Source organism: Vigna umbellata, chromosome 10 (assembly GCF_029865625.1).
Source record: "Vigna umbellata cultivar VRB3 chromosome 10, Vumbellata_1.0, whole genome shotgun sequence".
Lineage (NCBI taxonomy): Eukaryota > Viridiplantae > Streptophyta > Magnoliopsida > Fabales > Fabaceae > Vigna > Vigna umbellata.
Genome location: NC_142174.1, coordinates 10,715,063 through 10,729,360, shown reverse-complemented (window position 1 = coordinate 10,729,360; position 14,298 = coordinate 10,715,063). Strand labels below are relative to the sequence as shown.

At 33.3% G+C, this 14,298-nt stretch overlaps 1 protein-coding gene and 1 pseudogene across 2 annotated transcripts; one reads left to right on the top strand and one right to left on the bottom strand.

The window, feature by feature from the left end:
* Positions 1-3,401: 3,401 nt before the first annotated feature.
* On the top strand, positions 3,402-5,028 carry LOC124846954 (soluble inorganic pyrophosphatase 6, chloroplastic-like; annotated as a pseudogene). Its single transcript, XR_015782682.1, has 4 exons — positions 3,402-3,624; positions 4,016-4,165; positions 4,563-4,663; positions 4,759-5,028. The product of XR_015782682.1 is annotated as a soluble inorganic pyrophosphatase 6, chloroplastic-like (transcript).
* Positions 5,029-11,030: 6,002 nt separating this feature from the next.
* Positions 11,031-13,954, bottom strand: LOC148191878 (uncharacterized). Its single transcript, XM_088100205.1, has 2 exons — positions 12,910-13,954; positions 11,031-11,249 (listed from the first exon to the last, which is right to left on the bottom strand). Exon 1 carries the CDS (start codon positions 13,470-13,472, stop codon positions 13,134-13,136), a length of 339 nt encoding a protein of 112 aa, XP_087956331.1. The 5' UTR covers positions 13,473-13,954; the 3' UTR covers positions 11,031-11,249; positions 12,910-13,133.
* Positions 13,955-14,298: the final 344 nt, after the last annotated feature.

Sequence of the window (14,298 nt, the reverse complement as noted above, 5' to 3'; positions counted from 1 at the left end):
TCGGTTTGACAAAATAAACCCTTCTATACTTTCCTTAATCCATTCATTCTTCATTTATTTCAATAAACACAGACATTATTTCATAATTCTCTGTCAACTATAAGAATTAAATGGAAGAACAATGCCTTTCTTTTTCATAACCAAAGTCAACTACAACAAGACCTGGTCCTCTCGTCGACTCCATAGTTTCCATTTTCTTCTTTTAATTTTGGGACATGCAATGCAACTTTTTTATATACTGTCAACTTATATCACAAAAGTTTACCTAAACTTTTTTATATGCTGTAATGAACTATAAGTAAAGATATAAGATGTACTTAAAAATAAAGATGTCAAAAGTAAAAATCGAAACTTTATTTATGATTGAAAGAATCTTTTATTAGTATTTTTTATATGTTAATTTGAACGTACTAGATTTTTTTACTTTTAAATTATCAAATATCTTAATTTTCACTGTGACATATCAGTATCTTTTAGATATTTCACTGTAATAATAACATGTCGATATTATTAATTTAGAAGGTACAAAAGTACCATCTAAGCCAACTTAACATACTTTTTAAACATGAATAGATATAAACAAATGATTTTTAAAAAAATTTACCATAAACTTATTTAACTTAATGCATAGATGCTGATTTGGTTTACGGATCTTTTCTTAATAATAATCTTTAAATTCTAATCTTAGATAACAATCTTAGTCTTTGGTTTTTTCTCTTATTTGGTATGATTGAGTGTGTTGATTGCTACATGCAGAAAACATTCTGATACTAAAGTTAATATTTATTTAAACATTGCGATAATAAATAGTAGTAAAAAGTAACTAACTACCTGAATATCAAATTTATATTTATAAACTTTTGAGATGTACTTCTAATTAATGTTGACTCAATTATGATCTATACATCAATGACTTAACTTAAGGTTAACATAATTATTTTTATTTGCTACTCTTTTTTAATAGACTGATCAAAACGATCATTTTGTTATTAGATTGAAAGTTTCTAGATCCAAAATTATCGAACAATCATATATAATACATATGTATTAAAGATGTGAGGACTTCTATTTAATTAAAGAGATAGTAAGTATTAGTACACAAAGTCGTTAAATTGAATTGGTTTAGTTTAATAACAAAATAAGTGATAAAAAATTCTAAAAAAAGTTTTTTAAAATGAAAATAACAATAACAATAATATAATATTAGTTGTTGTGATCTGATAGAAGTCCCAAATCGAGATACGTTGACTTTTGAAGGTTGAAGAAATCATGTGGCCTACGAGCAACGCCGACATCACGTGGTCTGTTCATAAAACATTATTTTCCAACAACCTTTTGCTATTTGAAGGTTCGTTTTTAACAACAAAATTCGTTGAATAATAATTAATGTCCTGTTATGCACTACAAATTGCCGCTTAGGTCAATGGGTAACTAACTATTTTCCACAACAATAACAATGAATAAATATTTTTTTACATAATAATTTTTTCCCACTTTTTATTTTCTTATTTAAACAATTCTAAATATACGAACACAATCTTTTTTCTCATCAATTTACTCATTAGCATTGAGTATTTATTTTATTCAATGCTGGTCCGAGTGAAATTCAGTCTATAAACCTGTGAACCTATACCTATGAATTTGGCATCCGAACCTGTGAATCACGTATAATAACCATGCGTCAGAATTTAGAATCCTAATCCAAAACATTCAAAGTTGTTTGTTTCATTATTCAGTTGTGATGTCTTTTCTCTTTTTTTTTGTCCAAGGCGCGGGAGAGGATATCTGCAAAAGACACTCCGACGTTCAAATGAGTGATTTTTTGTCATAATCTTGTAATAAATATTAGTTATAAGGGTTCAAAAGTCACCAGCCCCTTATCTGACAAATATTTATAAATAATTATAATGGGCTTACCATTAGGTCTGACTCATTAATCACCAATAAATGACATTATTCCTATTAATTGTCAATAAATGACAATTATTTTCATTAACTCCCCATCAACGACAGTTATTATTATTGATTACCTTAACGGCTGTTTTTACCGATCCGTTAACTGTTTGTCGGCTCGGTTCATTGGCCTGAGAGGTATTATCGGTCGGCCATGAGCCCAAAATAACTTAGAGGCTCTCTTGCATCTTTACTGTTCGGTCGGCTATGAGCCCAGAGTAACACATTGGTTAAATTAGCCTTTAAAATCAATAAAAATAACAATTTCAATCATATAACTTTAAATGATTAAGTAATTTAGTTTTTTAAATTGAGATTATATAACTATAAAAAGCCTGAATTCACACATTTAAGTACATAAAGTGATATAAATTAGGAACGCATGTGAGTACTCAAATGGACAAAAGAGTAACTTAGATGAGGACAAAAGAGTAACTTAGATGAGGACAAAAGAGTAGAGAGAATGGTTTTGCTTAGTTAACTTAGATTATTGAATAATAAAATGGATTCAATTTTGATAGAAAAATCAAGAGCTAAATGGTAGAACAAGGGGATACTAACTATAGGTACTTCCATTCCTTCATTAGATGAAGAAAAATTCATTGGTGTGAAGATCCAAAAGTGGTAAAACGAGTGGTTGAAGAATTTTTGAAAGAGACTAACAGTAAAGAGAGACCTAAATATAAAGCCTCACGTATTTCAAAGTACAAGTACTTAATATGAGGTTATGATAATGAGGTTATGATAAATTAAAGCAGGTTTATCATAATTAATTCGTAACAAAAAGGATTGTTCCACTAAACAAGTCCTTAATATGAGATTACGATAAATTTAAACAGATTTATCAATGCATGTATTGTTGGAGTACAAACAAAGTCCCACATCGGATAAAAGAAGAGTTAGATATGAGTTTATATACACATAGATACCCCCATTAGTAAGAAACTTTTGGGAATGGTACCAAAAGCAAATTCGTGAGTGCTTAGCCCAAAGTGGATTATATCTTACCGTGTGAAGATATGTGTATATTGAAACTCCCCAACATGTATTTCATTATGTAATAATGACTTTTAGTTTATTAAATATGATACTTTTTATAATATCTTTTTATTTTAAAATGTGAACTTATTAGTATTATTAGATATGTTAATATTGTTACATATCGGTGAAGCTTTTACCTATGGGTAATTTAATATATTTTATTTTAAGATTTTGTGTATTTTAAGTTTTAATTGAAGCGTTTAGGCACTCGGGTTTTCAACAAACTATCTAGGGAATTGACCTCTTAACTAGATCAGTTCTTAGTCAGAGTCAACATGATTCGTTATGTATGTTTGGGCCTGAACTAAATTTCTAACAGTGTAAGGCCCACTAAAGGCCCAGTAACTATCTGAAATATCGTTAAATCAACTACATTTTGCAACACCAGACCATTTTGCAAGCAGTTATTGATTTGCAGCAGTGCTCACACATCCGGATTCTTTGAACACCTCGCCGATGACAGAGTTTAGGTTTTCGAAGTTATCCACTCACGAACCAAAATTGTTCTTCTTGTCGTTGTGAATGCATTGCAAAGACGATAACAGTGATAGCGAGGAATAGCTGCTGATCGAGAATGCAGAGAAGGATAACATGGATTTGCAATTTTTCGTGAATGGGATCAATAGCTTGGTAAGTTGTTAAGGATGATGTTTGTTTTGGCTGATGTTGAATAGTTTTGAATATTCTTATTCTTCACTAGCTAAATGAGATATTTTTGTTTGACGCATGTGTATATGTTTACTTATTATTACTACATTTCCTCTGCTTTTATGAAAGAAATGTTGAGCAGGAGCCAAATTGCAATGTTTCTAGGGATTCATCATAATTTATATTTGCATATTTGCTTAATATGATGAAAGCTAATTAACGTGTAGCTATTTAATAGGAATTACTATCTAACGAGATATTCCGCTTTTCAATTAGGAAATGGAAGTAAAGTTCAATGAATGAGTTTTCTTCTGTGGACTACCTGTTATGATTTTGTTACTTGTACCTAAAATGTAATTTGCAAAATATTTAGGTTTCTCCTTCCATTGTCATCGGGTGATGATATCTTCAACTTCATTGTTGAGATTCCTAAAGAATCAAGTGCAAAGATGGAGGTTGCAACTGATGAGGCTTTCACTCCCATAAAACAAGATACAAAACAGGGAAAGCTCTGATATTACCCGTCAGATATAATTTCTGAGCTTATGTTGTTCCTTTCTTATTCTAAATTACATTATTTGTCTTTGGGAGTTCACTTTTAATGTAAATCTATTCTCTATATTATTTTATTGCTTTATTGTCGACATAAATGTAGTGTGATAGTTCTTCTTTAGTGTTGTCTATTTACTACCATAAATCTACTACTTTTAGGGTTCAATACCCATTGCTGACCTTTGATAATTACCCTTCCTTCTTAGATGCCATCTTCATGTTAATTTTTTATCTTTAACAGTTGAAGCATTTTGCATCTCTCATTCATCACCTCCTTGGCTTCTTTTACTGTGTCTGGTTGATCTAGCTAGACTGATTTGGTTTCATATATAGCCTATTCTGAAACACATCTTATTCATGTTATCCAGCTATAATATACATTGGAATTATGGCTTACTTCCACAAACATGGGAAGATCCATATTTTGCAAACTCTAAAGTTGAAGGAGCACTTGGAGATAACGATCCAGGTATTCCATTAATAAAGATTGTGGACTTTCCTCTCTGCCATAATGTTATATTACAAATACAACACATTATGTATGGAATAATTGTAATTTTATAGTTGATGTTGTTGAGATTGGTGAAAGACAGGGGAAAATAGGTGAGGTTTTGAAGGTCAAACCCTTGGGTGCATTAGCCATGATTGGTGAAGGAGAACTTGGAAAATAGTTGCAATCTCTATCTGATAACTTATATCATAAGTCTGTTGTTGCTCATTTTATAGTTTATGATTATATCGAGCAGCTAGGTGATTTGTTAACTGTTTAGTCCAAACAAAGACATTTCTACAAGAAAGAGAGAAGTGAGTATTTTTTTTAACATGTTAATAAGATTTCCCTCCTTAGTTACTTATTTTTTTCTTTATAAAAGTTTAATTCTTAACTTTATGTAAAGAGACTAAATTTATTACATTACCATTCCTTCCAATGATTTTGTTAGATTCTTATCAAACTGGTAATTTATTGAAGAACTTTTATCACGTTTCTTTTTTTAGTTCAACGTATTAAATAACTTTAGTTATATGTTTTTTTGTTTTTCATTTCTTTATCCTCTCATATTTCTTATTTTTATTATATATAATTATTTGATTTCAAATATGTGTATTCACTATCATTTTCCTTCAGTATATAAGATACATTTGACTATTTTTAACCAAGTCATTGTTAAGTTTTTTTTTTAAATATTGAGTATTTAAAATATTTTTCAATTGAATTACAATTTTTCTTTACTAAACAACATGATTGTTATTTTGTAAATCACCTTCCTTAGTTGTCTCTCCATATTATTTGGTGTTAATATTAAATCACGTAGTTTTATAGGTAACAACAAATAACTTTTATTATTAAACAAGAACCAAAAGAAACAAAGAACAAAGCAAAACGTTGGGAAATTGTGGAAGTTCTCCAAAGAAATTTATACTATATGTTACAAAAGGTTTTTTTATTCTTATGTTTATATATAAATCAAAATCATTATTCGAATAGTATTTTGTATTCCAAATGTCCACAACTTTATGTCATTTAAATTTCTTAGTTTTTTTTTTTGTGTAAGACAACCTTAATTCCATGATTTCAAACTTAGTTTTATAAAATTTACACACAACTTTAATCCACTTTTATTGTACATTTTTCCATGATCGTGTTTTTTTAAATATTTATTTTAATTTACTTTTATCCAACAATAAGAATCAAGTTCGATAGTAAGTAATTTAATATTAACACAAAATATCATGTGAAAAGAACTAAATTATGACAGATTAAGATAATAACCCATTGTCCCACTAAAAAAAATTACAATAAAACACATTTGAAAATAGAAAACTTTCTGACAAAACTAAAAAAAGTTAATAAAATTAAACCGTATCAAAGTTAAATTTAATTAACCCTATGACTTTGATATTTTATTTTTGTGTTACGTGAAACAGCTGTTGTAACCGCTTTCTGTTACTCACCACACCGCTATATAAATTCCTCTAGCGGTCTGTCTGTAATATTCAATTCAACTTAGTTATATCATTTACCACCTTATTCAGGTTATTCTTCTCTCTTTAGACATCATTACATGATATCAAGAGCTGATTTTGCGCTCTTTCATGGCCTCTGTTGCCTCATCTTCCACAATGGCTCCGCGTTTTGCTTTTTCTATTCACAAGTTCAACACTCGGATTGCATTAAAGTTAGATGAAGATAATTTTCTTCTTTGGCACCGTCCAAGGCTTGAATCTTGGGCACTTCTTGGATGATTCTTCAATCCCACCCGTTCATATCACTGATACCGCCACTGCCTCCCTTTCTTTCAATCCTCAGTATCTCTTCTATCAACAACAAGATCGTCTTCTTGTGGCGTCGTTACTGGCTTCGATGTCACGAACCGAACTCTACTCTGCAGATGATATCGAGAGTCTTTTACTCTCTCAAGAAGAGAGGTTTCATAAACATCCTGCAAATGCTAAAACCCTGACTTGTTTCATAAACATCGCTCCAAAAGATTTAAAATGACAGAGGCAGACACGAAAGATGTTGGTTTGGAGTGTAACTTTGCGTTTGCATTCGACAACATCAATTTCTCCAACTGAATTCTCAACATTGAGGTTATACCCGACCCCCATTTCAGACGGTCCCAACATTGTTGTTCTCTCTCTACCGTAGTAGCAATTGCAAGAGAAGCAGAGTCGGTGTTATGAAAGGTACCATCCAATCAAACATTTCAATTCTACTTTCGTTTCTTAAATTGAACTCTCCAGGTCTAGGAATAAACTCAAATTTCCCACATTGTCATATCTGTTGTTTCTGAGGTATCCCAAAGGCTAGAAGTTCTTCAGTTGGTTAATTGAATTTTCAAATTCGGGCGTGGTAGTTGTGATGAATAGTCCTTGCCAGTTTTAACTTGTTAATTTGGTTTGATAAGTCCCTGACAAATTCAGATGCTTCCCTTTATCAAGCTTTATGTCCTCTTGCAGCACGAGGAAACGGAAAATTGTAATTTACCAGATGCTGAGGAAGCTATAGCAATTACTGAGGCGTCACCGTGGTTCTGTTTCTTTTTCAAAAGTTTCAATAGCTTGGATTATTATTTTTATCAAGTCCCTCCCTAGTGCTTCAAGAACCCGCTATTTATTTCCTGACAAATCATTTGGTGTTGTTGGTTTCGTCTCGTGTCTTAAATGCTAAAGATAATTCAATATACAAATATTTACATGCATTTGTCTTCTGCTAATATGAATCTTGACCAATGTAGTTAAAATTGGAATTTTACATTAAAAGCCTAAATGCCCATATTTACAATGCCAAAGGTGCACGAAGTATTAGTAACAGCATTGAAACACGTTGATGATATTCGTGCAACTGTATATTTGATTTGATTTGAGGGCGTAGAACATGTATATTTGACTTGAGGACATGTTCACTTCCATGATTAATCCTCTCTCTAAATGATACACCTTTCATCTTTCACGGTAAAATATTTAATCCCTTCAATTGCAAATGCACAAAAACAAGTTAAAATTTGTGAGTTCTTTCTGTGTTTGGGAAGTGCTTCCTGACTACCTTCATGGTTGTGATCTGATAATTTATGGATGCTTTCAGTGATAACCATGATGGAATAATCATACACATTACTGATTGAAAATGAATATCTCCATCTGCAAACTGGATTTGTGCTGTAAAAATGTTTTGTGCAGTGTGAATTTAACTTTCAGCTTGTGATACAGTTCTTATGATTACTGTATTACTTTTGTAGGTGATGAAGTTTCTCTTGGAAATGATTCATTATTTGAGATGAGTTGGTCAAAAGTTCTAAGAGTTAGGACCGTACATGTAAGTTTCCAATTCTTGCAGCAAAAGGTCCCTTCTTTTATCAGGTATGTACTTTACTACGCCTAGTGCTGCTTTTCTACTTAATTTCCTCTGTTATCACTCAGATGACTCATTGCTTTAATTATTCCTGTAGTTGTTTTCAAAAGTGATGAGAGAGTCTAAGCAACAAAATGTGACACTTCGTATCCACAATTCTGGTAATTGTTTGATATATATGAGCTGAAGGTTTTTGTCGCTCTCTTTGCCCACCCTCTCCTCCTTTTTTAGTTTTTAGACTTTATAATGTTTATGTTAGTTTTTTAATGTCCAAATGTCAGCTAAAACATTCTGTTTTTTAACCTATCATTGGAGCAGAAGAGGCTGCCGTTATGGACCTGCTGCTGTATTGGATGTGCTTATGGATGCTGATAAATTTGATGTTTTGTCATGCATAAGGTATTGCACTAGGATGTTAAGGTTAACGCCTATGACTGGTTTGCATTTACTTTATTTCGATCTTCCTTCAAGCATTTTGACGTCAGATGCTATTATTCAACCACTGATAGAGGCAACAACGTTGTTTCTTGCGTCACACTACAAAGACATAACAAAGTAAGTTTGTTACTCACTATGTTTCTTAATTCCGGGTGATTTTTGTTTTTTCTTTAACCATTATTTATTGCAGTTTTTGTTCTTATTTTCAATCTCAGTTTCCTGTCTTTTTTCTTGTTTTCCCATATTTCTTTTTATTTTTCAAACACATGGACTTGTAAGGTTCTTCTTCATCGAGTGATCTAGGTTTGCATCAGAGGATGCTGTCTATCAGTTTGTGCTGAAGTGGGCCAGGCTACATTATCCCAAAAATGAGGACCGACAAGATGTCCTTGAAGCTCTTTTCTCATGGTATTATGTAGTTACTTGTAGATATATATTACTAGTGGTCTATTTAACTTGCAAGAGGGGGTTTTGTAAAAGGTGGAAACATAGAAACTTATTACCTCTCAATGTAACATAAACTAGCATCCCAGTTTAAAGAAGTTTGGGTTGTTATTTTTTATTTTTAAAAGATAAAAAATTAATGATATAAATTAAATTAAATTTCCAATTAAAATATTTTATATTACAATAGAAGTATATTAGAAAAAAAATAAAACATGTTTATTACTCTCAATTAAGTTAATGATTTTCTTTTATTGTCATGCTTAGTTAATAAGGCCTTATCAATAAATATAAAAGGAATATATAAGATATTGAATAGTATTTTTACTCAGTCCAATAGTAATTAAAGAGCATGGTCCAACAAAACTCTTTAAGCTTTTTCATTAAAGAATAGTCCAACTTATGTCTATTTGGATCGTATTCACGTATTATAATTAAACTTTGGTAGTTTAGTATTCACGTATTATAATTAAACTTTGGTAGTTTAGTATTTTGATGATTATTTGTCATTCTGTTACTATCTAATATATCATTATTATTTCTCCCTTCTAATAAGAATATAAGTTATCTGTCCATGTTAATCCTATAAATACAATTAGTACTTTTCAGGCATATTCATTCCAAAATCTTTATCACCCTTATTTATAGATATAACTGTCTTACTAGCCTCAAAGTGGATCTTTTCCTGAGGCTCTTTTCAAACAAAATGAGCAATCAAACCACACTCAAAATCTGGATAAGGTGGATCTTCTCCCTAGGCTCTTTTCAAACAAAGGAGCAATCAAACCAATCTTGGGCAATGGATTTTCTGGTTCATGACTACATACTAATGCCTTTTTTAGACAGGTATGTGATGATTATCATATTTTTGTTGTGAATATATAAAATATTTTTCTATTGGCTATATATTATCTTGTTTTGCTAAACGCTTCAAGATTTGTTCACAAACAGATTTACTTGCGACTGTATAAATCTGTCTGCATGCTGTTCTGAAGAAGTATGATGTGTTTGGAAGACAAGGCAATGTTTTAGGAATGAGTTGCCCATCATATAGAACTCGAGTGGGTAGGGGCAATATTTTAGTACATAGAATGAGACAGATTAGTGGAGTGGTGAGATTAATCTGAGATGTAATAGGTTGCCCAAGGCCATGCTGAGGAAACTAAGTTGTATAAAGGAATATCATCTGTCACTGCTTCAGCTACCAGGTAGGAACCACCCCTAAATACAGTCTGAGGATAGAAAAGGCAATTGACCAATCTCATAATCCAGTGCCAAAATGGTTTGCCATAATATAATTCCTTCTTTTTAAACGTTATGGTATTGAATGGAAAACGATTTTGACTAGCAGAGTAACACGTAATATAGTATTGATCCTACTACTATTTATTCTGAAGTACTCAAACTTATTTCTGTCAGAGATCAATCCCCCCAATAGCCTCAGTTATAGGGTAGATGTTCAATAATGGTTCTATATCTATAGCACAACCCTTTAGGCCTTCCTCTAGAGAGGCCTTTTGGGCTTGAAATCTATGCACGAACCCACTTTTCCTTCTGCTGAAGCTTAATCTAATTCTCAAGAATGGGGGTCAAGGATCAAACTCAGCCACTGTGTCAGGGAGACTTTGCTATCAATTTTACAGATACAAAACCATTTGTGGGTTCGTACTAGGAAGGTTATTAGTCCTTCACATGATATCAAAGTCTCTGGTCAAATGGTAGAAGGTCTGATTCTTCATAGTTAACAGGACAGATATTGGAGGACCCATCCATTCTCCAGATTTAATGCTTAATGTTCAGGAGTTGTCTAACAATAATTAAGATAAAAGTGGATAAGCAAAAGTATTATGCTATTTTTATTTAGTGTCCAGTATTGGTTATATGGTGGTTTTGTTGATTTTATATGTAGCTTTTTTTGTAGAATAAATTGCATTGACACCCTTTATGGTTTCTAATTACACTGATATACCAACTTTTTAAAAATCATACACATGATTTTATCATTTTCTTTTGCTTTCTTTGTAATTGAGTAAAAGTTTTTCAGATCATTCATCCTTTACTTGTGTGTTAGTTTTACCTTCTTTAATTGACAATGTTCTCATAACCATTCAAGCAAGCTTTCTCTATCTATAGATACGTGAAGACCACTTGCAGCACAAATGCTTGGTAAGAAGATATAAAAAACTTCAACTAGTTGAGGAACTAAAAACTGAGAGGGGACGGCTTGAGCTCGAGGTCGTAATTTGCAAATCTCCACCTCTTTCTTTTGCCTTATTGTCTTGAGTGACGCTCTTCCTCTTTCTTGTGTTGTTTACTATAGCTGTATTCAGAATGAGTATTATAAGAATATTGAATTTAGTAACAAAGTCTACAAAAGCAATTATGCTAGAGTCTGCACTGTAACTGCCAGTTGTTTAACATGTCTCTCACTAATCTTAAAATATCTTTGCATCATTCTTTACTTGAATTCTGTTTATAAAGAACTTAAGAACTGGTGAAGGCTTAGAGCAAAAGAAGAATCAATATAGTCCTGAATATAGGAAAGTTATGGCTTTTTTTCATTTGTCAGAAAATATATATATATATATATATATATATATATATATATATATATATATATATCTATCTATGTCAAGGAAATGAAAATTGAAAAACCAAGTTGTGGCACTTTTTTTCTGAATAATAATTGAGCATGCCACTAGAGAGGACAACCCTGCAAGTTATGTTATATTTTCCCTCCAAAATCCCACTTTACACATAAGAAACAAAATTAAAAGGTTGATGCTCCGAAGATACTTGGTAGTTGTTATGTTATCAATGATAGGTGTGTCATATTATTAACTCAAAGTACGCATTTGCTTTCCTATCTTTGCTTGGGGCCCTTTTCTACGGTGCATCCTTCCAGGCCTCCAAAACCACCGTTGATTATGATGAAGCCTTCATCTGATGGTTGAGATGGAGGTGCATCCACCTACCATTACCCCATACCACCCTGCCTTATCAATCAGAATTCCTCCCCTTCATGGCCTCTTCATTCATTATATCATTATTACTGTTTAGGTGTTTAGGTATATTTTGTAGTTCTAGTTTTCTAGAGTAGGCAGTAGTTATAATATTTTCTATATTTGTTACCGTAGTTGCTGTATTATTTTGGTACTTTTAGAGTTAGGAAATAGGATTGGTTGCATTTAGTATTTTAATTAGAATAGTAAGTAGTGGTGTAGTTTAGTAGATATAGTTAGCTAAATTTAGACTTAGTTAATAGAATGAGTTGTAGTACATTTTCTTATACTTAGTTTAGTAAGTTAGACTTGTGAGGATAGTTTAGACATAGTTTTTAGTTGTTGTAGTATAGCGATAGAGTAGTTGTATTTTTAGTACTGTTTTTAGTGTTCTAAGTAGGTTTAGGTGGTGACATTGAGTTTTAGGTAAATTTAGGTATTTGATATTTTCCTTAGCTTAGTTTAGTCATTTTAAACTTGTTTGACTATCTTAGTTTCTATTTTTGAATGACTTTTACAGATTTGCTTATCATTGTACTAGTATTAGTTGCAAATTGTAGATGAATAAGTTTGCTAATTTGCATAGCTTTTTAGCCATGTTTTTAAAGTTGCAATTGATTATTTGAGTGATTTTTACATTAAAGAATCAGTATATAATCAGTTTTGACAATGATTAACCCTTGAGTGAGGTTTGGACCATATTTTCTTTGTATGTGTGTGCGCACTCATTGCATCTTTTCTCTTCATAACTAGTCAATGAACTTGCATCTATCAACCACTACCAAAATAGTATCTTTCCCTTGAGCCTTAGGTATCTTGAATTATATTGATCAATAACTGCTAGTGGAAACTTCTTCAAAGGTGCATCTTGATAAATCTAAAACACTAAGCAGTTTAAAACCACTTGGGAACAGTTTTCCAAGGGGTACATATTCTTCAACCCCAAACATTAAAAAAGAACGGAGTTGAGAGACAGACCTATGTTGCTGCCGATATGATAAATGTTGCTGCCGATATAGTGATGTGCCGTGAACAGAAAGCCACGAAATTGATCTCCCGTAGAAGATCATAGACTCGCAAAGTTTTGATCCCGCCAGAGCCAAAGCCCAGCGTCAGCCCCAGCCCAGCCTCAGCCCCAGCCCAGCCTCAGCCCAGCCTCAGCCCAGCCTCGCCTCAGCCTCAGCCCAGCCTCAGCCACAGCCTCAGCCCAGCCACAGCCACAGCCACAGCCACAGCCACAGCCCCAGCCTCAGCCTCAGCCCAGCCCCAGCCACAACCCCAGCCTCAGCCCCAGCCACAGCCCCAGCCTCAGCCCCAGCCACAGCCCCAGCCTCAACCACAGCCCAGCCACAGCCCAGCCACAGCCCCAGCCTCAACCACAGCCCTAGCCATAGCCCCAGCCTCAGCCCCAGCCTCAACCACAGCCCTAGCCATAGCCCCAGCCTCAACCACAGCCCCATCCTCAACCACAGCCCCATCCTCAACCACAGCCCCAGCCACAGCCTCAACCACAGCCCCAGCCCCAGCCACGCCCCAGCCATAGCCCCAGCCTCAACCACAGCCCAGCCATAGCCCCAGCCATAGCCCCAGCCATAGCCCCAGCCTCAACCACAGCCCTAGCCATAGCCCCAGCTTCAACCACAGCCCCAGCCTCAACCACAGCCCCAGCCACAACCCCAGCCCTGCCACAACCCTCGCCACAGCCACAGCCACAGCCCAGCCCCGGCCTCAGCCCAGCCCCAGCCAGAGCCCAGCCACGCCCCCGTTTTCTTACTCATTTTTACCCGATTTGAAGGTTCACATTGACATTGAATTTTAAAAATTCTTTTTTATTACATATTGTGGAGGTGCAGGGAGGAAAGGCTTCCGTACGATCTTGTTCACAGTTTGTCGCTGCTCTTGGATTTAATATCTCAGCCTTCTTTGTAGTTTGGGCTTTAGCCCGTCTATTTACAAAAATATTACATCGAGGGAATAAAAAAAAGTATCCAGTACCATATGATTTTTATTCTTCTTCAAAATTGAATAATCAAATTTAGATATTTTTTCAATTTTTAATTTCAGATTCGAACATGTACTGTTAATATTGTTGTATATTATTAAATCTTAAACCTAAAATTAAAATATATTTAGTTTAAATAATAAAAATAAAACGATTAAATTAAAGAAATTGATTGATGAGTTTTTATGATTAGGATTAGGAGGGTAGCCACGTCGTGCGTGCGTGCTTGATTTTTTCTTCTGAATCATATCACGAAAGTCACGTTATTCTTCTGACGTAAAAACCAGGCAAATAAGGAAAAAATAATTTGAAATAAAAAGATCAACGCTACCAAAAAAAAATTTATATATATATATATATATATA